General features: G+C 36.2%; 1 protein-coding gene across 1 annotated transcript in view; it reads left to right on the plus strand.

Annotated features, from left to right (window-relative positions):
• Positions 1-26,372, plus strand: part of CNTNAP2 (contactin associated protein 2) — a 2,632,466-nt gene that overhangs the window by 2,386,004 nt on the left and 220,090 nt on the right. The window contains exon 18 of the mRNA XM_031941247.1: positions 2,476-2,712. Within this exon, the coding sequence (XP_031797107.1) occupies positions 2,476-2,712 (237 nt within the window). The remainder of the gene's footprint in view (positions 1-2,475; positions 2,713-26,372) is intronic.

Raw genomic sequence — 26,372 nt, forward strand, 5'->3', positions numbered from 1 at the left:
CATCCCTTCTCATCCTGCAAAAATAGAATTTTGCCATACAAAGGTAAATAACAGATGCTGTTGCTCAAAAAAATTTTCTCACCCAAAGTAGCAGCCCAAGTTTTCTATATTACAGGAGTGTGAAGCAGCAACAGCATGGAATCAGGAAGACCTGAGTACATATCTCACCTTGGCAAGTCACTTAACCTCTGTACTTCAGTGTATTTATCTATAAAAGAAACAGATTTGATACAATGTCCTCTAAGGTTTCTTAGAGCTCTCTGCTCTATAATCTTATGGTTTCCAGTTCTCTAGTACCCCACATTTTTTATCTAAACAAAACCATGGAGCTAGAAAATGCAGGCCATTTCAAACTGAAATGGTACGCTCTTCAAGTAATTCCTATGACCTTATAACCATAATTAAATGTATTTTATTAAAGACCAACTTGAAAGACTCTCCTGAGAAATGACTTTTTAAAATGTAATAGATATCAGATAGTCAGATAGTTCAGATGTCAGTATTTTCCAAGATAAGTTAGAGTAATGAAAGAATAAACAGCAAATCACCCAATCTCATCCATTTGAACTTGCCAACTCATGCAAACCTTTATAGTAATCCCTTTCCATACAAAAGTCACTCACATATTTGAAGACAAATTCTGGGGATTTCAAATGGTAGAGGATCTTGTAAAGCTCTTTTTTATTCTGTCCTTTTTTATTTATAATCTTATCAAAATTCACTGGGTCTAATTTTAACCGGAGCTGAATTATTTCCAGAGCCGAATTTATTCCAGAAAATGTTACATGTTTTCTTTTACACATATACATGCCTTCTAGAATCTCTATTCCACTTCTTGCTTTCCCCTTTCCTTCTTCTTCCTTTCCTTCATCTCTTTCCCATCCATTGCCTCTCTTCTTCCTCTTTCCTTCCTTTTTTCTTTCCTTCTTCCTTCACCTTCTTCATATCTCCTTCCTTCTTGCTCCCTTCCTTTCACCTTTCTCCTTCTCTTCCTTCTCTTTGCCTCTCTCCCTCTTGTCCTATTCCTCTCTCCACCATTCTTTCTTCATCCTCCCACAGTTCAGGCATCATGGTTATATCTTTGAGCTTAGGTCTAGGGCCAGATAAAAATATATGATGGCTTTCTTAAAATGCTAATCATTTCACAGGTATCTAGATTTATAGCTAGAAGGCACCTGAGATATCTTCTCATTCAATCCTATCATCTGACTAAGAGCTAAAGAGCTTAAGTGATTTGCCCAGCGTCATTATAAGTAGCAGAACCAGGTTGATAGTTTCAAACATGTTAAATATTATATTGAAATTCATATAACTTGTTCTATGAAATTTTTCCTGAAATGTTATATATTCCCTGTTGAGAAACTCACCTTGAAACATCATATAGTATGGTAGCTAAAAGTCTGGCATAACAGTCAGAAATACCTGGGTTTAAGGCCTGCCTCTGATATATAATGACTATGTGACCCTCAGTAAATCATTTTACTTTTGAGAGCCCCAGATAGCTCCCTTAGACAAATTGCTTATCTCCATAGATGGAAACTTTAACACCATGAATTCCTCATACTAATGAAATCATGTATCGCAGGCTCAGGGATTTAGAGTTACTAAAATCATCAAGAATCATCTCTTTCCATCCCCTCTTTTTATAGATAAGGAGATAAAGGCCCCAAGAAAATAAGTAATATGTTCAAGGTCAAATGGGTATAAGGAGTGTTAGTTGGGATTTAATCTGGGTTTTGTCTCCAAAAACTGAATTCTTTGCACTCTTTTATGCTTATTTAATAATATCAGCCAACTTTTTAGATCTAATTATACTTATTCTTTGTTCTGCAAATTTTTGGCTCCAAGTAAGAAAACCTGACCTGAACTAATAAGAAATGTAATGCAGTTAGCTTCCTTCTACTTAAAATTTGTAAATTTGGACCAAGGACAAAATGCTTTAATGTAGAATCAAGAGAAGAAGTTTTCTGAGGCAAGTATCCAGATATCCAGTCTGGTTTCTAGTACTTTTGTGCCTTCTGACTAATTGACTTGTTAACTATGCTAATATATTCATGTCTCTCTGCCTTTTTATTTTTCTTTTAGTAAATTGTGCTATGGGATTGAATGCCTAAGATTAAAGACCAAAAACTCAGAATTGCTTTTTTTCATTCACCTTCCTATAGGAAACCAAACTTGACATCCAAAACAGCTTATAAAAAAGTCTGGATATCTCCAAATATTTTATTTCAGCTGCAAATTCAGTTGCCTCTCAAAAGAGAGCCTTTTTTTTTAATTAGGTGCCACAGCCTAAGGGGGAAAAGTTTCAGCTTAGTAGATTTTGACAGGACCAACTTGAAAGTAAGAATGCTAGGATTCTCTTAACATTCTCAATTTATCTCCTACCACAGTTGTTCAAGGAATGACTAGCTCTGTGAGGACAGAGACAATAACAAAGCTTATTAAATCTGGTCTCTCTCTTGTGTTGTCTTCCAGGTGCTGCAGGAGGTCAGAGGGGATTTCTGGGTTGCATTCGCTCCCTCAGGATGAATGGGGTGACCCTTGATTTGGAAGAAAGAGCAAAGGTTACTCTGGGAGTGAAACCTGGGTGCTCAGGTCATTGCACCAGCTATGGAATGTACTGTGAGAATGGAGGCAAATGTGTGGAGAAGTACAATGGTTACTCCTGTGATTGTTCCAAGACTGCCTACGATGGACCATTTTGCATAAAAGGTAAAATGGGACTCGTTATTATTGCTGTTTTTCCATGTTCACTACTTTTCCTTTTCATAGATCAAGATTACAGTCATGACAGGGCTTCACCTAAAAAAGAATATTGATCAAGATCCCACTACAGTAATAGGTATGAAGCTAATGTCATCCCTTCATCACCTTTGTTATATAGTAATCCTCACAAAGGAAATGGTTGTATTCCATTTCTTTCACATTCTGCTGGACAATTGTATTGAATATCACAGACTAAATAACCAATTCTCACCCTGAGGATGAATCCAGTGATTGACTTTAAGTCTGACTCCGTCATATCACTGAGAATATGGGGGGAGAATGTAGGGGTCAGGACACCAAATCAAGACAACATGGTAGTGAAGTGAATGGAATTCTGAACTTGGAGTAAGGAAGAGCACGGTTAGAATTCCACTTCAGATACTTCAGAAAAGACCTGGGCAAATTACAACTTCTCTGAATCTCAACTCTGTCACTGTAATACAGCAGTGATAATAGCACCCGCTTAACAGTGTTGTTGTGAGAATTCAATGAGACAATCTATGTACAAAACCTTCACACATTATGGTTATTATTATTGTTGCCATTATTACAGTAGATCTTTGAGATACGCTCATAATAAAGCACATATTTGTGATGACCACGTATTTTAAAATCAGCCGGAGTCAGGAATTCAGGTTAGGGGAAAATAGTCAGTCTTTATTCTCAGTGAAGAAAGATCAGAGGTGGAAGGGAATCGGCAATAGCAATGTGTGCAGCTGAGTCAAGAAGCTAGCTAGACCAGCAGCCACATGACCAGCAGCTAAGAGTATGGAACCCAGGCTCAATCTCTCCCAGTTTCTCTTCCTGTCTCTCTGCCTCCACCCACCAAAATCGTCATTTCCTATACAACACATTAGGACTTGCACAGAGAGTGGGCGGGGGCCATTCTTTATCCAATCATGTATATTAATAGGGTATAGTCCAATTACTATTTAGTCTCACGTACTTGGGACCTCAGTGCATCAACTCAAACCTCAGCCCATTACACATATTTAGTTGCATCTTTAATACTTCTGGAATATGGGAGTCTGGGATCAATCCAGCCCCATAAAAATACTTCATCAGGTCTCTTCTTGAGAATACATAGGTCTTGTGAGTGAATACACGCATTCTTAACTAAACTGCTGGACTTCTAAGAGACACTGACCATATAGAAAATCCAGGTTTTCTGGTATGAGTCAGATAGACTGATTCTGAAGGGTTCCCTAGTCTCCTGATTAATCATTCCTTTTATATGTTGCATCCATTTCATCTTTCATACCATTTGTAATCTTTTTTTCTTGCATCAATATGGTAATATTACTCAATTTTTAAAAATACTTTCAGTGATTCTCAGCTACCTATAGAGTAAAATTCAGACTCTTTCTGACATTCAAGGCTTTATAAAAACATGACCTTATTTTATCTTTCTAGTCTTAACTCTTACATCCCACATCTGTATTCTAGACAAACCGTTCTTCTCTGCCCCACAAATGCATATTGTGTTCACATCTGCTCATCTTTTCATATGTTCTTCAATCTACCTAGAATTCCTCCATTTCCCACTCCAGACTTATTAAGTCTGTTCCTTTAAAACCAATTCACATTACCTACAACTCTCTTCCCCAAGGCAGTCATGATCTTCCCCTTCAGATCACAGAAGATATTGTTTTGCAACTTCTCTAAATGCATTTATCCTATAATTTTATATAACTCTCTACACTATTGTCATTTAGGGCAGGGACCATATATGACCTAATTTTTGTATCTACCTTAGTATCTAGTTTAATTCTCAGTTTACACTTGATAAATAATTATTGTTGTTGTCATTGACTTTAGGGACCCAAAAGTATAATCTTTTCATAAACTCTGCATTAGTATATGAGCTGAAAAGTTCATGTAACTTATTGATTACTTAATTTTCCTGTACTTAAAATTAGAAGAAAAAAAGAGAGGCAAAGAGGCAAAGCAGGAGAATTTCCACTTTTCTGGTTTATGAGTTAAATCCCTGTTTGTTTTGTAAAGGAATGTAAAAGCTTTTGGGTAAAGTCTTCAGTGAATGATTATTGCATCTCTTAATAAGAAGCTTTACATAAACACCCCATTCATAGGGTCTGTGCCATGATGAATACATGAAGAGCTGTTTATGTTAGCATTAGTCTTATAGAATGCCACCCAGAAAGGGATGTATTGTTGGAAAATATCCTCTATACATCCAGGCTACATCTGGCATTGCTTTTAATATGGTAATACAAATGACGTTAGATGAGTGGGAAAGAATAGTACAGAACAGCAACAAAAATGGGGAAGGAATCCACGGAAGAAGACGATCTCACATTAACGGTATTATTATAGTGTATCTTTCTGTTCCAAACAACAGGAATTCTGTTCTTTCCTTGTGGCACACAATTAGGATGAGCTTGTGGATTACATTAATTTTGTACTTGTAGAAATGACAGTCTTGCAATTACCGTTCATTGTGCTTGATGCTAATTTCACTGTAGTCATTCTATTGCCAAAGTAATGTCTGAAAGCAATCAAGTAAACACTAATACTTGAAAGACTCCACTACATAAGTACCAATTTAAAGAAAATCACAATCCTGGTATTTCTAGAGATTTAGGTTAAATACAGAGGCTCCTGCAAAACCCCTGAAGGTTAATAAATATTATGCCTAAATGCTAAAGCAGGATATCTATCCTTAAGCTTGCATCAGTGTTGAATATTAAGATAAATCAGGTTTACTTCATTCCTTTTTTCGTTGGTTCAAAAAGCTTATCCAAAATATATCTAAATACCCTTTTAAAATAATTTCTAAGCAAGATGAGTTTGAGCCTGATCCTATTAGGAGAAAAAAATGCCAAACTTAGCAGAAATGTGTTTGTGGACACCCTAAGGTCTCAGGTAAAGACGGCTGCTGACTCAGAAAAACAGCAGTCATCCCTAGTGACTGAAAATAGCAACATTTGAACCAAAGAAAAAACCTTGGTATCTTTCATCAAGGCAAAAAACACCATCATGACTGTTTTTTTGGGACTCTCCAAAGAGCTTCAACTTCATCTTGGTATTTTTTCTAGCCATCCTCCACTCATCTTCACTCTTTCTCAAAAGAATGCTTTGCCATTACAAGTGAAGGCTCAGGCTCCAAGAACAGTCATTCTAGTTATTGACAACAGGACAAATTCTACATGGCAAGAGGACTTAAAATCATGGCTTGAAGATGTACTGAAGGTACTCAGAATATTTAGCCAAGAGAAGAAAAATCTTGGAGAAAACATGATATTTGTCCTCCAGTAATTCTAGGGCTATTATATATAGGACTTGTTACATATAACATATAATACAAAAGCTTATTATATACAAGCATACATGCTTAGTACCAGCTTTCAGAAATGATGATTAAAAATTGAAGAGAGGGAAAATTTGCATTTAAATTGGTAAAAACAATCATGAAAATTGTCCAAAAGAGAAGCTTCCCATCACCATAAGTTGTCCATCACTGAAGAAGGTAGATAACCATTTGATCATGAAAGTTACAAAGGTTATTTTACTGAGATTTGGATTGGTGATGTCCCCTCAAGTAGAAACATGTCCCTACACGCCATATATTGAATTGGAAAGCCACCAATGAATTATTATATATGTTATAGTTCAATTTATTTATTTATTTGTTTGTTTTTAAATTTATTTTGCTGAAGCAGTTGGAGTTAAGTGCCTTGCCCAGGGTTACATGGCTAGGAAGTGTTAAGTGTCTGAGGTCAGATTTGACCTCAGGTTCTCCTGACTTGCAGGGCTGGTACTCTATCCACTTCACCACCCAAATGCCCCATTTATTTCTTTGATCCTTTCCTAATTACATTTTAATTTCCTTCAAGTAGCACTTGGAAGTTTTGCATGCACTTGTAACTATGAATTTGATATCTTGAATGTAAAAAAAAAATTCTACTTCCAAGATGATTGTATGAATCTATGAATTTTATTCTAGATTTTTTTACCATCTTTTTACAGGAAGTTCTCCTTATAAATGGCCACACCATTATTTCTGTGGATAATAGACCAGTATAGGAAAAAAGACTCCAATGATCCATGTTCTAGCCTGCCTTAAAAGGCCTTCCTATTGCTAAAGAAAACTCCTCTCTCGTACTTGGTTCCTTTGCTCTTCTCTCATCAGGAAGGTTCCCATGATGAATAACAAGGATTTATTATGCAGCAAAGTTCATGGAATCAAGAGAGTAATACAAAAGGAGGACTATCAGATAAGCCCTGATTCTGGCACAAAAAGAGTCACTTAATAAATGCTCATTAAGCTGATTTGTCTAAAAAATCAGGAGACTTAAATTCAGATCTCTGGCCACAATTAATTTCTTCATCTGAATTAGACTAAGTAATCTGGGCAATCTTTTCCAATGATCTTCTATCAATTTCAAATCTGATATCACCTTCCTTAACTAAGGAACAGTACAGAAATATAGTTGATTCCTAATTATCCATTTCTACATTACAAAATGACCATGACCAAGACCAGGTATGGATAAAAAATTAATGGAAACATTCTGTACCTCGAGATTCTATACATGCTAATCCACAACCTTGCTCATCAATTTACTTCATGCTGCATTTTTCCAACTACTTTACAAAAGGTGACCTAAATATTTCTATGCTAACCTAAAAATAGATCATTCAATTCAATTTAAGAAAAAATGCACTTTTGTAAGGCAATGTGCTTGATAAGAAAGATACAAAGATTAAAATTATAGACTCTATAGTTAAATGACTTATATTCTTGAGGACAGTGGGAAAAGAAGTCAAATAGATTGGCAAGTAAAATAGAAAACTAAGGAGAGATACAGACCATGTAGAGAACAGATAGAGGGGATTCTGGTTCTAGAACAGATTGGAATCTGAGCTCCATCCTGACTCAAGAGATTCTATAATTCTGTGACTTTCAGCTAAGAGAAAGCAAGGCCTAGTTTCACTGAGGAGGTTAGCACCTGCTGTCAGATAGTAAATAACAAAGTCAAAATTGAGAGGAAGGATATGTTTAGAGGAGGAGGAGGAGGATTTTGGCTTGAAGTACCAGGGAACCATTCTAGAGATTATGTTGAGCATGCTATCAGAGATGTAGAACTGAGGCCCAAGGAACAGACTGGTGTTTAATATGAAGCAGTGGTATGCTGAATTTGATTGTTAAATGTTCGTGGTGAGCATTTACACCACAGAAATAAGCTGTTGTTTCAAATAAGGGTTTAATTTATTGTTTTGTTAGTTATCTAGTCTCTTTTATTTTTATTCAGGCTATTCAGACATATTCAATTCATCATGACTATTTTTGGCGGGGGAGGGTTGGCAAAGATAGTAGATTGGTTTGCCATATTTTCCTCCAACTCATTTTTACAAATGAGGAAACTGAAGCAAACAGAGTTAAGTGACTTGCCCAGGATCACATAGCCAGTTAAATATCTGAGGCAAGATTTGAACTCAGGTCTTCCTGACTCCAGCCCCAGGAATCTATTCTATTGTGCCACCTAGCCACCTCTGTCCAGGGTTAAGAAAATACATATGATGCAGATCGAACTTAAAAGTATATGTGCATTTTTTTTCCTGGAGATTCCACTTGCTAAAGAATTCCCAACACATCCTTGATATGTAGTCATCTGCATAGGGGTGAGAACTGAACCTATAAGAACAAGATCACCAGCTGTGAGGGTACAGACAACAGAGGGCAGAGCCTAGGCAGGGGGAGGGGGAAGGGGGAAGAGGGGGGAGCTGGAACATTTGTGGAGCATGATTTTGTTGTTTGTCCTTGATTCTCAAAGAACCTTGACATCAGGGCCGTGATGCTGTGACTTGCAGGTGAGGTCCCCAGACTCACTCCTCTGGAGCCATCCTGGTCAGGCCCCTCCAGGGCCGTGGAATCTGTAAGAAAGGATGGGCTTGTGGAATGCTTAGCACCCAGTATTTAATACAGCGATGCTAGCTGACTCAGAACGGATTAATTCTTAAAGAAATATTGTAGGAGAAAATGGCTGAGGCTTATGTCCTAGTGGGATGAGGCGTTTATTTATTCTGACTCAGCCTTCTCTTCCAGTCTTCCAAGATGATGCAGCAATATGGCCTGTTTGCTGTACTTTGTACCCAACACTCTGCTTCCTTCCTCTGTTTCTTTCCATTGCCCTGGAATGCTATCTCTCCTTACCACCAGCTATCAGGCTTCTTTCAAAACTCAACTCAGCAAAAGACTTTTGCTGGTCCTTTTAGATTGTGTTCCATTCTCTCTCTCTCTCTCTCTCTCTCTCTCTCTCTCTCTCTCTCTCTCTCTCTCTCTCTGTTTCTGTTTCTCTCTGTGTGTGTCTCTCTCTCCCCCTTCCCTCCCTCCCTCTCTCCCTCTCTCCTTCCTTCCTTTCCTCCTTCTCTCTGTCTCTGTCTCTGTCTCTCTCCCTCTCTCTGTCTCATTCTCTCGTTTTCTCTCTTCATATGCATGTGGGTGTGTACAATATATATCATTATAAAAATATGTTGAACCACTGAAAAAACAAAAGGCATGATTAGGTAGGTAGAAGAAAAGAGCAATATGTCATCAATACCAGGGAAGAAGAAATTCTCCAGGAGAAGGGAGTCAAATGCTCCAGAAAAAAATAATAATAAGGAAAAGAAAGGCTGAGATAAGATTGTCTGCTTTATCAATTAAAAATTCATTGGTGACCTTTAAGAGAGCAATTTCAGCACAGTACAGAGGCAGATTATTTAGGATTATTAATGAGTAAATAGTGCTGAGATAAAGTCTGTGAGCATCTACAGATTTTTCCAGGGATTTAGCAGTAGAAGATATGAGAGATAAAGCTTGATAGATTGAGGGATGGTAGGAAATCTGTTTTTGGATAATGAATAATAGATTAATTTGTGATTAATTAACCCCTTTCAGATGTTCTTGTTCATTTCAATTGCACTGACTCTTCCTGACACCATCTGGGAATTTCTTGGCAAAGATATTGGAGTGGTTTTGTCACTTCATTATTCAGCTTATTTTATTATGGGGGGAGGAGGGAGGTAATCGTGGCTAAGTGACTTGCCTAGGGTCACACAGCTAGTAAGTGTCTGAGGCTAAATTTGAACTCAGATACACCTGACTCCTAGACCATCACTTTATTCACTGTGCCTCCTTATTGCCTTATGCCACCAAGATGTAAGAGTTATTGAGGATCAAATCCTTGAGATTTTTAAGCATTCAGACATGTACCTTCAAACTCACATTGAATTCTTCCCATCTGGGAGCTTTTTTAGAAATTCAGTTTTGCTTCAATCCTTTCTTCATATATTCATCCAATTATTCATTTAAATCTATGGTTCTTAGCTTCCTTATCTGCCAAATGAAAAACTTAGATAAAATTTCCTTCTAATTATTAATCTATGATCTCCTTTGGTTTTCCCTACATTTAGCATAGTAACTTGCTCATAGTAGGTACTTAAAAAATGTTTATTGATTGATTAACTAATGATAATTCTAAAAAATCCCTACTCCAGAGGAACTTGAGAAAAGTTTGGGGAAAATGGGTTTCTATATTTCCTTTCCTATACCTTAGTAGTTTCTAGTTTAGTAGAGCATGAGTAGTAAGTTATGAGAATAGGAAAATATGTGGAGAGATATGATTAGACCCTTTGTTCATCTTTTTATGAAGCTGATCATATAAAAATATTTCTTTTTAATAACAAGGGTTAAATGCTAATTAGATTAAACTACTTAAGGGCATAGACTGCCTTTCTTTTTATTAATTGTATCCCCAGTGCTTAATGGTCTGGCACATAGTAGGTGCTCAATATAAGTTTACTGCATTGAATTGGAATAAAATTGGCTACTGAATTGGCCTTAGTTTATTTGAGGGCTAGCTTTCTTGGTGCTTGCCCTAGTCTCTAGAATTTTTAGGTATTACATTTTTCTTGGGAAGAAAGACAATAAAAGCACAAAAAATAGAGGAAAAAGTTATAAAGATTTTGCTTTAATTCAGAGGAGAATTGTTTTGGGAATGAATATTGGGAGGGAAATTAAAGAGAAATTTGGAGAGTGAAGAGAATGAGTGAATATGTGAATGAGAACATTTTACAATCCATTCTTCAAGTTTAAGACATTTTCATATTTGCCATTGTTTCAGGCCCTTTTGGCTACAGATGACTTCTGAGAAAAACCAAAGCTCCACCTAGCACACATGTTGTTCACTAATATTTTTTACTTCAGATTCCCCAGCAGTAAACAGAACTCTAAACTATGTATGATTAAAAAGAAAAAACCAACATGAATCTCCTTTATCTCAGCCAAAGTCGTAGCTGTATGATTTCTGCTAAGATTGCTAATACATTGCTCCTCTCTCATGATTCTAAAAAGAACCTTCTGGTCTCATAAATTGTCCAGAATGTTTTGCTTTTAAATTACACACCTTTCCCAAGCCCCTGCAGGCAGACCTGTTCACCAAATACCACATTGTCCTTGAGCAGTTCATCATGTCTACAGGGGATAACTACCAGCCTTTGACATTCAATTTTTCCACTAGACAACATTTTTTATGTGTATATCATTTCCAATACGTGGACCAGTCATCAGAGATTGAGCTCATTGCCGACTTCCTTTTCTTAGCATGAAGATAGTATGAAGAAGTCTCTACCCCACACTTCAAAAAAAAATCAATTTTAAGTGGGTTTTAACTGAACTTTCCTCTTTTTTGTTTTGTTTTTTAGTTTCGGGTTTTTCTGCTTTTACAAAGGAGTATTTACTGAGAGGACATAGCAAGAGCAAAAGTATAATCATTTCCTTCCAATACCTGAAAAACACATTTCCCTTAGCCCCACCCATAGCACTTCAGGCCCTGGTAAGAGTGGGTTCAGAATGAAATCAGAAGCCACAAAATAGTTAACTGTCATAAAGCTAACTTACAAATGCATCCTAATCAGTGGATAGTACTGAGAAAAAAATGAATGCCCCTCTCTTGTTTTTAATAACATTATTGAAACAAAACCAAAGGAATGAACTAATAGGGGAAATCTTGGACAAAGACTTACCCAGGCTAAAATCTAACTAGACTGTAAAAGAAAATCTAAGTTTGGGCTAATGGAAGGATTCCTACTTATTGTATTTACTCAGATATCTCTGAGAAAATGTGGATTCTCCCTTTTGGGAAACAGGTGATATGAAAATTGATGTCTCTTTTATTAAGATTTGGATGATCCAAGTCATTACCCCTAAGACCCTCATTGCAATATAGTCCACCTCTTTCATTACTTATTGACTAAGCAGAATTGACTGCCACCCACTCTTATGAAAGCATGTAATCTGTGAGCCTACCACCAAAGCCTGTAGAGATCTTTGGCACTCGCGAGTGCCATTGACTTCTTTCTTTAAATGCTAACATTATTAATAAAATAATAAATTATCCAGAAACTATGTATTTCAAACTTTTTCATCTTATAGAATTTGCTACAAGGTCAGTCCACATTGACTTGAATCCTGATTGCTCCTTAGACTTATACCAGGGTACTAGGTTTGACTGGTCATAAACTCTAATCTGTACCAGATATCTGGTTACACTCCAGACTCTTCAAATTAACAAGGTTGCAGCCTGGCCTGTTCTTTGTCCAGTATTCGCTCTCATAGTAAGGAGGAAAAAAATAGATAAGTCAATGACAGAAGCAATGGAAGGGCTATATGCTGAAGGCTTTGTGTCAATCATGGTGGAAAGAATAAAGCAATTAATTCTATTTACTGAGTAGGAAAAATTATTTACAAACAGTTTTCTAGGTTTCTAATCTCATAGAGTCATCTACCCTTCATCCCCTACCCTTGAGAAACCTATATTCTACTAGATCACATCTCTACTTAAATTAATGAGGCTCTAATCATAGGATCTTATAGAGTTGGAAAGACCCTTGGACAACCTATGGGCCAGCTCAAGTGTATATAAATAGTAAAGAGTAGAGCCAAGATTTGTCCACAAGTTCTCTCATGTCAAGTTCATTGTTAACATTATCATTTATATGTCAGTTTTCACTTTATACCTAACTTCTCCAGGATCATTTACTTCTTGAAATAAGGTGGGATTGCAGTACTGATTTATTTGTATATTTTTGAGATCAGATTTAAATACAGATTATCCTGATTCCAAATGCAGTGCTCCATTCATTGTGCCACGTAACTTCTTAGAAGGTATCCTTCCTCATAACTGAAAAGAAAGCATGCACTCTCCCACCCCCTGCCACTCTGCTCCATGCTGTAGTCATGGGAGTCCTATACCTCCCAGAAAAAAATTTAGTAGCTACCATTAAGCTCTGATTTTAACAGTGACTATAGTATTATCAGGGATTACTAGTTGTGAAATTGTTAGGTCTCATGGAAAGTGAAATGTGGGACTTAGAGGTTATAGAAGTGAAAACAGGGTTTGTGGCCACAGATAGATAGGTTATTCATAAATGCAGTGCTCATAAATCAGGACCTGCCTGTTTTCAGTCAAGCAGAGCTACTGAGATAAGACTGAATCTTTAGATCCCTATACCTTCTTGATAAAGAAAGGATTAAGGGAGTTAGGTCATGTATGGATGCCAAATAAAGTACAACCTCATTAAATTTAGAATACACTAATTCATAACTGTGATAAATTTTGAAATATGCCATAATGAAGTTTCTATCTATTCTAGCCAGGATGAAAACAGCTTGTTATGAAAATTAATTGCTCAAATAAAATTGTTTGGGGGAATTATTAACCTACTTAAGAGAACAAACTTCTCTTAAGTTAAATGCAACTATTTACATTTAAACCATTTGTTATATTATTAGCAGCTCATTATTTTCCAATGTTTTTACAGGAAAGTCTCCTAAGAATTGTTATTTATAAATTCTTTATTACTCTTAACCACATGAAACAATAACAATAATAATTCAATTATATGAGGCTTTAAATTTAACAAAATGCATTCTTCATGATGCTACAAAGAAGATATTTTGTGAGAGAAGAAAAAAGTAGTCTGAGGTGTGTGTGTGTGTGTGTGTGTGTGTGTGTGTATTAATTCCAAACATTAAAAAGGTAACAAGTCACAAATCTCTATTTGCCTCAGTTTCCTCAACTGTAAATTGGATTCAAATCCCAAGTCTGAAAACTTTATATCTTTTCTCTGGAACTTGCTTCTTATACCTGTTAAGAAGGGGTTGAGCTTATCACTAAACTCCATTCAGGTCTCAATATTATTATTGTTCAGTCACTTTTCAGTGGTATCCTTCTTCATGACCCCATTCATGACCCATGACTTCTTGGTAAATACATTGGAATGGTTTGTCATTTCCTTCTGTTACAAATGAGGAAACTGAGGCAAAGTGAAGTGACTTGCCCAGGTCATACAGCTAGTGAGTGTCTGAAGTTGGATTTGAAATCAGGAAGTTGAGTCTACTCGACTCTGGGCTCTGCTCTCTATGCAGTGTGCCAGTTAGCTGCCCAGAACTAAATCTGATGGGATCCTATAAAATAACACATAGGAAAGCCCCTGGAAGCATAAAGCTGTCTGTAATCAATGTTGGGTGTTATCAACATTCCCCTAGAACCAAAAGGTAGAGGAGGTAGACAATGGACAGCTCCCATCTGTTAGAGCTGCATTCGGAGGCTTTGTGTGGTGAGCTACATACATTATCAATCTTTGCACAGGCTTCCACCTGTTAATTCATTGTAAATGTTCCTTTACAAACAAAGTGAAGCTGTACCCTTAGGGCTGTTTAAATGAGCTCTTTCTCAAGTCTCTACTGCAGAGCCAGCATTTGTGAAGTTCGAGGAAGCCTTAGACTTCCCATTTAAAGCCTTTTGTGATTTTCAGGGATATTCTTCCTGTCAGTCCATGGAATCACCGAGAATGAACCTTGGCTAATACCCTGCTCTTATCAGGGAATTGTCAAGAATTATTTAACCTGATTTGGAACTGGATCAGATCAGGCCAGGCCTCAAACAAGAACTGAATCCGAAGCATGCCCTAAGGTCATAATTAAAGTCACTTAAAATAATATTAGGATTTCAACCAGCACAGCAGGTAATACAAAATATGAAGTAATTGCCATGTTCAAGAAATCTTTCTGAAATGTCTTGATTGATTCAAGCTCTACACTCTTTCTCTGTCCCCTGGCTTGGATTGGTAGAAAAAAGACTTGGAATAACATACCCTGGAACAAGACAACCAGCTTCTCTCTTCTGTAACTACATACACTATGTGAAAGAGAAAGGAATAACACTTGTAAAGGACTCAGATTCCCTAGCACCCAAGCCAAGTATCTTGCCTACCAGGTGCACTGGGTAGTGCCCTGAACTTGGAGTCAAAAAGACCTGAGTCATTTAATATTAGAACTATTTTTCACTAATAATAATAATAAAATGGGCTAGAGCCCTAGATTTGGATTCAGCTTCAGCATTGAACACTTAATAACTATATGACCCCAGGCAAGTCACTTAATCTCTTTCTCCATTTCTTCATCTATAAAATGAGAGTTTTGACAGCACCTGCTTCTAGGCTGTTGTGAGGGTAAAGTGATATCACTTTTGTAAAGTGCTTTCCAAACATTAAAGTCCTAAATAAATGTTAGTTATCATTATCCCACTCTATGATTATTCTCTACTTACTACTGTAGTCTGGGATGATAAATGTGGAGTTGGAAAGAAGCTCAGACACCATTAAGTTCACTTCACTAATTTTACAGAGGAAGATACTGGATTCCAGAGAGAAAATGGCCTGGCCAAGGTTATAGAAGTAGCAGAGCTGAACCCAGAATCACTGATTCCAAATTCTCTCCTTTATCCATTATACTACAATGCACAAAATCTCCACAGGCTAATACAGGAAGTTTTTTTCTCCCTAGAGAGAAGAAGACAAAAGAAAAAAACTGAGGCTTGATGTCATACAGCTAATCAAGGACAGGTTTGAATCCAGGTCTTTTGACTCCAGGCCAAATGTCATTTCCATTAAACAATAGTGTCTCCTTTTTTGTGTAACTATAAAGTGTTGTGTAAATAGCACCTTATATTATAAAGAGGAATTGAAAAAATTTACTAAATACTTACCATGTTCTATGCATTTGACAACTTTCTCCAGACTTCAAATAAAACAGTGATTCATTAAAAAACTCAAATGAGTTTGCAGTGTAGACCTCAGTCCATCCATGTCTGCATATCCTTTCTGATTCTTCTCCATGTCCTCTCCTAATTTTGACCCAGAGACTCCATCCTATGTCTAGAAGTTTGCATTATTTTCTCTTGATATTAAAAGAATTTTTCGGTTGTTTCTGACTCTTCATGACCCCATTTGGGGTTTTCTTGGCAAAAATACTGAAATGCTTTGCCATTTCCTTCTCCAGCTCATTTTAGAGATGAGGACACTAAAACAAATAAGGTTAAATGACTTGCCCAGGATCACACAGGTAATGTAAGAGGCCAGATGTGAACTCAGAAAAGTGAGTTTTCCTGATTCCAGATTCATCTCTGTAACCACCATGCTACCTAGCTGCCCCCATCAAAAAAAATCCCACAAATAAAGTATTTCACTTAAAGCAAGCAAGTAAAGTCATCACTTTACCCTTTAGGCTCAAAGTAAACTGATCTTGACCTATTTAAATATTTCTGTTTTAGTCAAATTGACTTTACAATATTATAATAAAAATGTCCTTTAACTGGATCTTGCAAGTTCAGGACTTTGTTTTGTTTTGTTTTAGTTTTAGAAATACATCTAACCCATTGAAATCTAATTAAAACTCTAATAAAACCTGATTTTTACTCACTTTCCAGCTGTTGCTTATCTATTTCCATTTGACCATAGATTTAGAACTGAAGGAAAGCTCCAAAACCTTGTAGTCCTCATTTCTCAAAGGAAGGAATTAAAGCTGAAGAAGATCAAATAATTTGCCTAATGTCGCACAGACAGTGACCTTCAAAAGCAGGATTCAAACCCACATCCTTTGATATCACCACTCGTGCTCCTCTCACTATCCAATGTTTTCACTAGACTCAAGTATTTCAAATGTTCTTTTGTGATTATGTACAGTATGCTATTTGACTTATCACTCCTTTTCACACTTAATTTAAAATTAAAGGCTCATTTTCAGAGAGACATTTCTCTGTGACTAATAAAGTTATCATTGATCCAGATTTTCAGCTTTTGTGCTAACATTTAAAAGCCATTACATAACATGGTTTAATGTTTTTTCTGCTTTATTCACTTTTTATGCTAAGAACTTAGCAGAATCTTAGCTGAGTGGCTTTTTTGTAGACGTTTGGAAATGGAAATACAATTTGCCAAGAAGTAGCTAGGTTCAATAGGGTAGACTCGCTGTGATGTTCATGAAATGGGACTGGCCTTGAAGGTCAGAGAACAGGTTGCCAGGTCCACCTCTGCTGTTAGCTATTAGAATGATCTTAGGCGAGTTCATTTAATACTTTGGTTCTCAGTTTGCCATCTATAAAATGATCAGCTTGGCTTAGATCATAGCATGTCAGAAAGGTCCTCAGAGTTCTAATATATAACCTTTATAAGAATTCTCTGTGGGAAAAAAAAGAATTCTCTGTGGAAAATATCCAATCGTCATCTTACATTTTCTTGAAGATCTCTAGGAAGAGGAAGCCATTACTCTGTCACAACCTATTTTACTTTGTGATAATTCTAATTGTTACATTACATCAAGATTTTTTTTTAATTTTCTTAAAGCAGCAATTCTTAAACTTATTCTTAAACCTATGGGGCATGGGAGGTTCCTGTCATTTTAATAACAGAATTTCAATATAATTGGTTTCCTTCATAAACTCATATATTTATTTTATAAATTTAAAAACATCATTTGGAGAAGAGACTTAGAGGCTTCATCAGACTGCTAGAGGCATCCCTAACACACACACACACACACACACACACACAAAGCTAAGAATCTCTACTTCAGATGATCTCTAAGATGTTTTCCATGGGCAGCTAAATTGTACAGGGGATAACATGTCAGGCCTGGAGTCAGGAAGATTCATCATCAGGAGTTCAAATCTAGTATCAGCACTTATTAGCTGTGTGACCGTAGACAAATGACATGAGTCTATTTCTCTCAGTTTCTTCATCTGTAAAATGAGCTGGAGAAGAGAATGGCAAACCACTCCAGTATTTTTGCAAGAAAACCCCAAAGGGGATCACCGAGATTCAGACAAGACTGAAATGACCAAACAACAAAACAAAAGAGTTTTCTAGTGCTAACTTTCAGTGGAATCATATTTGAGTTGGCTATAATGGAGACAAGCATTTGATCATATCTGAAACTTCTATTATCATTACATATAATGAGGTAACTTTACCTCAAGGTTTTGAGTAAATATGAAGATAAACTCAGAATAGCCAGCAACAACAAAATAAAGTCATTTAATCAATACATCCCATACACAAGATTACACATTTTTTCATTGTATTCCTGCTCCAAAGGTTGTCCCCTTGCCTTAATGTTTTGAGCAATTTCCTAATATTACATTCCATCATTAAGTTATTTTTCTTTCTCTATCCTTTCCCGTGATCTTTATGTATAACTGAGTGGGGAAGATCCTCATAGCCTCATGTGAACTGAAACAAACTGGTTTTCTAATCACAAGTGCCAGATATTAAGGAATTTATTTCTGTTTTAATAGCATGTCATTCATACCCTTTATCCATAGTTCTGTAAAAATAAGAAAGTAAAGTATTTTCTATTCATCCAATTTAATGGAGGGGGGAGGGAAGGCAGTAAAACAATGGATATGGTAAATCTAGCCAAATTCCTCTGACATAGGAATCTGCTAACAACTGATTTATAACAAAACAAGTGATTTATAGGGTAAATATAGGTCATGGATTGTGGGTTTTCATATTGATGAAATTCATGCTTTGAATTACTGATTGATGGTTTCACAGAAATTGCAATGGCCCTGCCCTGATCTAGGGCAGATAATGCAGCATGAAATAACCCTTGATGATAACTGGATTTTACAGCGTCTAAACAAACTTTGGAAGTTCTCAAAATATTGTTGGTAAGGGGGGATGTAGGTTGGATGTCTTCAATATGGAGTATTCAGTTCAATACAAGCGGTTTTAAATGCCTATTATGTACAAAGGCTTCGTTTAGCAGAAGGGAATCCAAAGTTTAAAAATAAATCTTTTCCTTAAAGGAACTTAAAAATCTGGTAGGGTTAGAGGAAATAATCATGAGATGAAATTAAATTAAATAAATAATTACACAAATATACATAGAAATATATGTGTGTGTATATATATGTACATATATATACTTTTTTCTTTTTTTATCAGATCTTTGAATTTATTGGTATAAGGGATTTTTCAATGAGGAAATGTCCTTTTTCAGAAGAGATCAGTCATTTAGATTTTTTTAAAGTTACCTAGAGAACTGAGGGCTTAAATAACTTGATCAGAGTCACACAACCAGATTGTGTCAAAAAGAAAACTTCAACTCAAGTCCTCCTGATTCCAAGGCCAGGTTTCTACCCACACTGAGTAGGAAAGGTTAAACAGTGGTCCTGAGAGATTCCATAATTATAACAGTATATATAAGAGCATCTGAAGAGCACATAGGACCTGATGTCAGGAAGACTTATCTTCCTGAATTCAAATCCAGGTCAGACATGGATTAGCTGTGACCCTGGACAAATCACTTAACCCTGTTTACTTCAGTTTCCTCATCTGTAAATGAGCTGGAGAAGAAAATGGCAAAACATTTCATTACCTCTACCAAGTAAACCCCCAAATGAAATCATGAAGAGTCAGACATGACTAAAAAATGACTGAACGTAAATATTTATATAACACTTTAAGGCTTACAGATCACTTGACTTTATTGTTTTCATTTTTCCAAATGAAGAAAATGGGGCTCAGATAAGTGAATAATTTGTTGATGGTCAAATTCCAGAACTCCTGGAGCTGAGTGTGCCATTCTTTCCATCTCACTGTGGTGCCTCTCAAAAAAGGCAGAATTTAGAGATTTCATAGAGATAGGCCACCTAACCTAGACCTTAAAGAAAGAAAAAGTTTTCAGGTAGCAGAAATGAAGGGATTGTCCATTCTGGCCAGATTTGGAAGAAAGCAGAATGAAATTAGTAAATAAGGAGTAGTCCAAGTTGGTTGGAGATTAAAATGTATTCAATTCAGTACAAGTTCATTAAATGTTTACCATGTACTAAGAATGGTGCTAAGCTCTAGGGATACAGAAAGAGGGAAAAGACAATTTCTGCCCACATAGAGCTTACAATCTAATGTGAGAGACAACATATATATACAGAACACATAAGATATATAGCTATACACACAAAAAATATATATATAGGCTAAACAGTAAATTATTAACAAAAGAAAAACACTTGAATTTCTAGAAGGGTTAGATAAAGTCTCCTGTAGTAGATAGAGTTTTAGCTGAGATTTAAAGGAAGCCAGAGAGGTCAGAAGTTGGAATGGAAATAGGAAAGCATTCCAAGCAAGGGAAACAACTAGAGATATTCCCAAGAGCTGAGGGATAGAGTGTCTTGTTCCTGAGGCAGCCAAAAGGCTGCTGTAATTGGATCAAAGAGTACATGATGGAGAATAAGGTATAAGACAAGTGGAAAGCTGGGAGGATGCTAGGTAATAACAGGCTTTTAATGCCAACTGAGTATTTTGTATTGTCTTCTGGAACTAATAAGAAGTCAGTAGAGTTTGTGGAGGAGCAATAGTATCCAATAAGGCTAAAAAGAACCAAAGTAGAGGTTCTTGAATGCTTGAGTGAGTAGTTATTACTTGATATGAGAGGATTCCTGAATTGAGAAAGAGATTGGACACAATGACTTCTAAGGACCCACCATTTAATTTTAAGGTGTTCTCATAATCATTTAGGAAGAAGGCCGGGTTTGATATCAGAATATCTGAGTTCAAGTCCTAGTTCTGCTTAATTTAACTACTTGTGTGACTTTTGTTAAGTCTATTTACTCTTCTGGGCCTCAGTTCCCTCAAGTATAAAATGAGAGGGTTGAATTAAATGATCTGAAAGGTCCCTTTCAGATTTCAGTCTATTATCTTTGAAGTCTCTGAACAGGGTATTCTATAGTCTGTAACCAATGGTATTCTTATGAGTTAATGTCACAGAGAAGAATTAAATCCATAGTCAAATCCCCCTTTTAGCCTAGACACAATCCCTGTGCTTCTGTAATGCATGCACCAATCTTCTGCTCACAGAATGAGCTCACCTTCTCTTTTTCAGAGAATAATCTTAAATTACCTAAATAAAACATTTATCCTCTGGCTAAGAAAGAAACCCCATAGTCATGCTGTATTCTGTCAGCTTTCAGGATGCCAGTAATGTCTTCTGTGTCTTTCATGACACTCTGATACTGGCCTGAGCTCTGGTGACCTGTCATAAAAACAATAACAATGGCAATGATGCTGCATGATGGGCTTCCATGGAGCTCAGTGTACCTAGAGATTCTCCCTCTAGAATTATATCCCTGGGAGATAGATGGCAAGTGGTTAATACTTGCTAAACACCATATTCTAAACACAAGCATACACACACACGTATATGTGTGTGAATAATAGTTTTGACAAGGGATTTTTTAATTTGGCTTTTCTTGTTGCCTAGGGAATCAAAAATTTAGAAGCAACAGATGTTCTACGTGATAAAGGCAGGCATAAAACTCTAGCTGTATACCAGGAGCTCAGAAAATGCTGTAATCCTAAAAGCTCCATCACCAATTTAGCAGTTGATTCTTTTTTTTTCAATCAAACATCCAGGCAGATTGATTATTTTGGTGCAGACCCATAGTTTCACTGGACATCCTTGTAAAGAAATTTCCTCCATCAGTGCCAATAGGCAACTGTTAGATAATTTCCAGTATTAGAGAGTTGCCTAGAGGTACCAAAAAGCTGTTACATGCCCAGGATCACAGAGCTAATCTTTGTCAAGATAAAAGTTGAACACAAGTTTCCTTGGTTCTGAACCTCTGAGATTGAAAAACAAAGTGACAGCCACTGAATAATTAAATTAGGTCAACAGAATCTTCATTAGACACCAAAGAAACCTTAAAAATCATTTAATGCCTTCTTTTCATTTTATAACAAAAGGAAAACCCAGGATGCTAAGTCAATTATCCAGTTTTCCAAAAACTAGTTAGTGTCAGAATTAGAATTGGGATTCTGGTCTTCTGATATTCTTTTCTGCTATCCCAGTACATTACTACCTGGTCAAAGCCTTTGACAATTGGGTTGATCTTTTTACTTATCTAGTCTTATATTCCCCATCACTTCCCCACATGAAGTCTTAACCTCAGTCAGGCTGGTAGATCTAGATAATTGGGTGGTGATCAGAAACTAAGGATTTCAATATCCTTCTCTTCTCCTGCCCCCAATCAGCAGAGTGACACTGAAGAAAGTTATATAACCACGCCAAAACCTTTACACATTTCTATGTACCAGGCAAAGACGAAAGAGTATATGTACATCAATACAAAATAAATATAAAGTTACGCAGGAGATGTTGCAGGCATTCTATCAGGTGGAGTTGAGAACGTCAAACCCCTAGCACTATTAAGAATCTCAATTATAGCCTAGAAGAGAAACATTCCAAGTCAAGTCAGTAGGTGTATTGTTCCTCTGGGATAGGCTCTGTGATATTTTTGTATTTGGTATATTCCACTCATCTTCTTATTTTGTGATTGTCTTTTAAGTCTAAAATATCACAATTATTTATTCCGATATCTATTTTGATCCTAAAGAAGTAGCATTCACTGATTGCCAAATCTTGAAAAATTTAATAATATGCCTCAAATAAGACTCTTTCCCAAAATGTCTCTGTCCCAAAGACCTGAGAATCTCTTTTTTTCCAGATCACTGAAGCAAGTGAGCTATAGGTCTATGATGAGAATTCTATATGTGGTTCAGTTCATGAATAACACTTGTCTTTACAAATGCATCCTACTTAAAAAGTGTGGGTGGCTGTTGAAAAATGTGTAAAAAAAAATACCAGCTTTCACATTTGATCTGTCACAATTAATTACTTTGATGATTGTTCAGGGTCAATATTAGGTTTACAATAGTAATTGAAGATAAAGAGACAGACAGTATTTTTGGAGTGCTCCTAAGAAGTCCTCCTGTTTCTAAGCTTATAGATGACTGATTTCAACCTAACTTCACTAATTTCAGGGTCAATTGACTAGTGATCACTTCAAGATAAGAATCCAGTTGTAAGTGAGATTCACTGAAAATTTCTAAGTGTTGAGATGAGGACTAGCAAGAGAAGCTAGACTAAAATATGGCCCTAATAATTAAGTTGTGAATGGTAAGTGAAAAGAATCAGCAATTTTTAGAGTTCCCTGAGCTCATCCTAATCCAAAAATGTGGTACCGGAAACACCCTCAAAACAGCAACTAAAACAAATATCCCAAACCAAGGGGCAAATTAGGATGATTGTTATACCTTAAGTCATATTATGCATTTGGGTTTTTTATTCAGAATGTGTAGACACCTTGACATGTCTTTACAAAGTGAAATGGACATGTAAATAGTAGTCGGGCAAATAGATTACTGAGATTTTATATTTCATTTATATACATATACATATAATGTATTATAGGTTTAAACCTATATCTGTTTATTATATATAATATTTATAACATTCATCTAATATAATATATAATTCATATGTAATATATTATAAATATGTTATACACATTTGTATATTTTGTGAATGTGTATATATTTATTTTATGTGAATAATATAAATATGTATATTTTATATTTTTAAAATATACATACACACTTATGAAAGGGAAAGAGAGAGTAAGACAAGATTTGGATTCATGTATGTCAACTGAAACATGTTAACTGTGTGACCCTGGGTAAGTCACCTCCCCAACGCCCTAATCAGTGGTTTTCATCCAGTGGTTTGAAAACCCCTTAAAGATATTTGTGATGATAGACCATAGAGTTTGTAGTAAAAATTCTTTAATATTTAAAGTAATAAGTAATTGCCTATGAGTTTTAATAATAGCATATTAAATTACCCTGGGAATTTATAGCACATTTTAATGTAGCTGAAAGGAATTCACAGAACAGCAACAACAAAAAAGATTTTAGGGAAAAAAATCTCTAAATGAGCACAGAACAAACAACTTTCTTGCAGAGTTGCAGAAAAGGGGCTGATTTCCACTGGAATTCCCTCACCTGGCAATGTCTATAAATGGGCTTGTTTTTGAAGATATATCTGGTTTATCATTATAGTTTTATATATATATATATATATATATATATATATATATATATATATATATCACTACATATGTATGTACACATATGCTGGTATGGTTGACGTGGCAATAGAACTCAGTGGAGAAAACACAATGTCAGAGATGGAAGACCAAAGAACTGTGGTATAATTTGACTCATGGGTAAAGCTTTCACCTAAAAAAGAATCTGAAAGACGGTATCAGAACTGTTGACTAAGATCCCCAGTGGCACCAAAATCAAGGGTTCAGCTATACTTCTAATGCTTTAAAAACAGAGAAACAACAGAGCTGATTACCTAGATAACAAGAATTAAATAAAATAAGAAGGCCTGTACCCATTCTACTGACTTTCCCCTCCGGAAGATGAAATATGTTGAGGTAGGTAGGATTACTTCATGAGAACTCACCTGGGTTGAACTTATGATATCTACCTTATGATTCACAATTTCTCCTTATGAATCTGGTCACCAGGAATACAGATATCATAAATCTGGATCTTAAAGCCACCTCAAAGTCCATCTAGTCCAGATCTTTGTCAACCCTTTTTCTCCTGTCATAGACCTCTTCAGCAATCTAATGAAGCCTTGGAATGCTTTGATAGATTCATGATTCTAAAAAAAAATGAAGGAAATGTTCAATTTCAGTTCAAGATTAGTGAATATAAAAATATAGTTTTATTTTGTTTTTCCATCCCAGTTCATGGACCTCCTGAATTTTATTCACAAATCCTTCCTCACTTTATAGTTGAGATTGACTTACCTTTAGTAAGTAAGGTAGTAAGTAAATATGAGAAGTACATTTGAATCTAAGTAAACTTAACACATTGATTGTCACATAGTAAGTGCTTAATAAATGATTGATTGCCCTGCTCACGGCCATTTTCATTGTCCTACACTGCTTCAGCCAGCAATGTTTGTCCAGGTTAGAGGAATTTAAGAATCCCAAATGTAGCTGCTTCCCATTATGTGCATAATGCTAACCTCATAGAGATCAAATGACATGATGTAGATGAATGGAAATAGTGTTGGATTCAAATCCTGACTGCTGCTTGCTTGACAAATAATTTAAATTTTCTAGGTTTTAGTAAAGGGAAGGGGCTGGAATAGACAGCCTCTGAGGTAGCCTCCGACTTTAAATCTTTTGTCATATAAATCCTGTAAGTAAATGCACTTGGCAAATCCTCAAGGTACATACATGTGAACTATTATTATTATAAGTAAATAGCATGACAGAACATGGAAAGGAGGATTTCCCTGAGATATCAAGAGAAACAAGCTGTAGAAACTGCTTAAAATGCCACATACCCCATTTCAACTCCCTTATTTGTGAGAGTTCACATTCTCCATCTGCTTCTGCAACCTGAAGTCTTTCCTTCTATGCAACCTTCTATGCAAGTATCTCCCAAGCATCCTAGCATCAGGACCTCCCGCCTAAAAAAAAAATTATACTAATACAGGAATCAGAAACACATACTATACTCCTAAACCTTTTTGCCTTGTCCCCCTTTATTCCTAAATTACTCTTCCCCTCAAAAAAAAACCCTGCTTTCTTTCATTTTATCCCTGAACTAATTAAACTTGTTTCTCTTTGAAGATTTCCCTTTTGCCAGAGATACGCAGATGCTAAGGACACGGTTAGTTTCTTCCCACACTCAGCATAGCAAAATAGCCAAGCTGAGCCTAGTTTTGTATGCAACTGGGCTCCCCATTTACACTGAGAGGTCAGATACAATTAGAGTATAATCAGGGATGGCCTGCAGCATGCATTTTAAATCAGTATTTACTGGCAAGCCAACTTCTCTCAAAACCAGAAAAGGAAACTGAGGGAGGAGAAATATTAGAACAGCCTAGCCTGTAGGATTAAGTCTCTCTTTCCCCACCTCCAACCTTAAAAAAGAGGAGGAGGGAGTAGGAAAAGAAAGTGGAGTAGGCAAAAGTCCCTGAAAAGAAATGTCATCTATGGCACTGATAAGCTACTCAGAGGACAAATGTTACAGACAGAAAAGCTATATAAGTAAGATGGATATAGGCAGCTTGTGCTTTTCTGAACTAGTAAGCTATATATCAGAAACAAGATGAGAAAACTTTAAAACTGGAAGTCAGAACCTTTAGATTTCTATGTCTGTGAATGATTTGCCCAGATTCTGAAAAAGCAGCATATAGCTTTCTTTGATAGTCTTTCTAGCTGTGATGGAAAGATCTGATTCTCTCATATAATGCTTTGCCTTGTTCTTCTTTCCCATACCCCTCCCTGACTTTACTCTGCTTCCCACCAGAATGCACATTGGCATTTTGCATTGGAGTCAGAGGGTACCACATGTTGCTAGGCAACAAACCCTCCTTGGACAGACTGTTCTGG

The sequence above is a fragment of the Sarcophilus harrisii genome, chromosome 5 (genome assembly GCF_902635505.1).
Source record: "Sarcophilus harrisii chromosome 5, mSarHar1.11, whole genome shotgun sequence".
Taxonomy (NCBI): domain Eukaryota; kingdom Metazoa; phylum Chordata; class Mammalia; order Dasyuromorphia; family Dasyuridae; genus Sarcophilus; species Sarcophilus harrisii.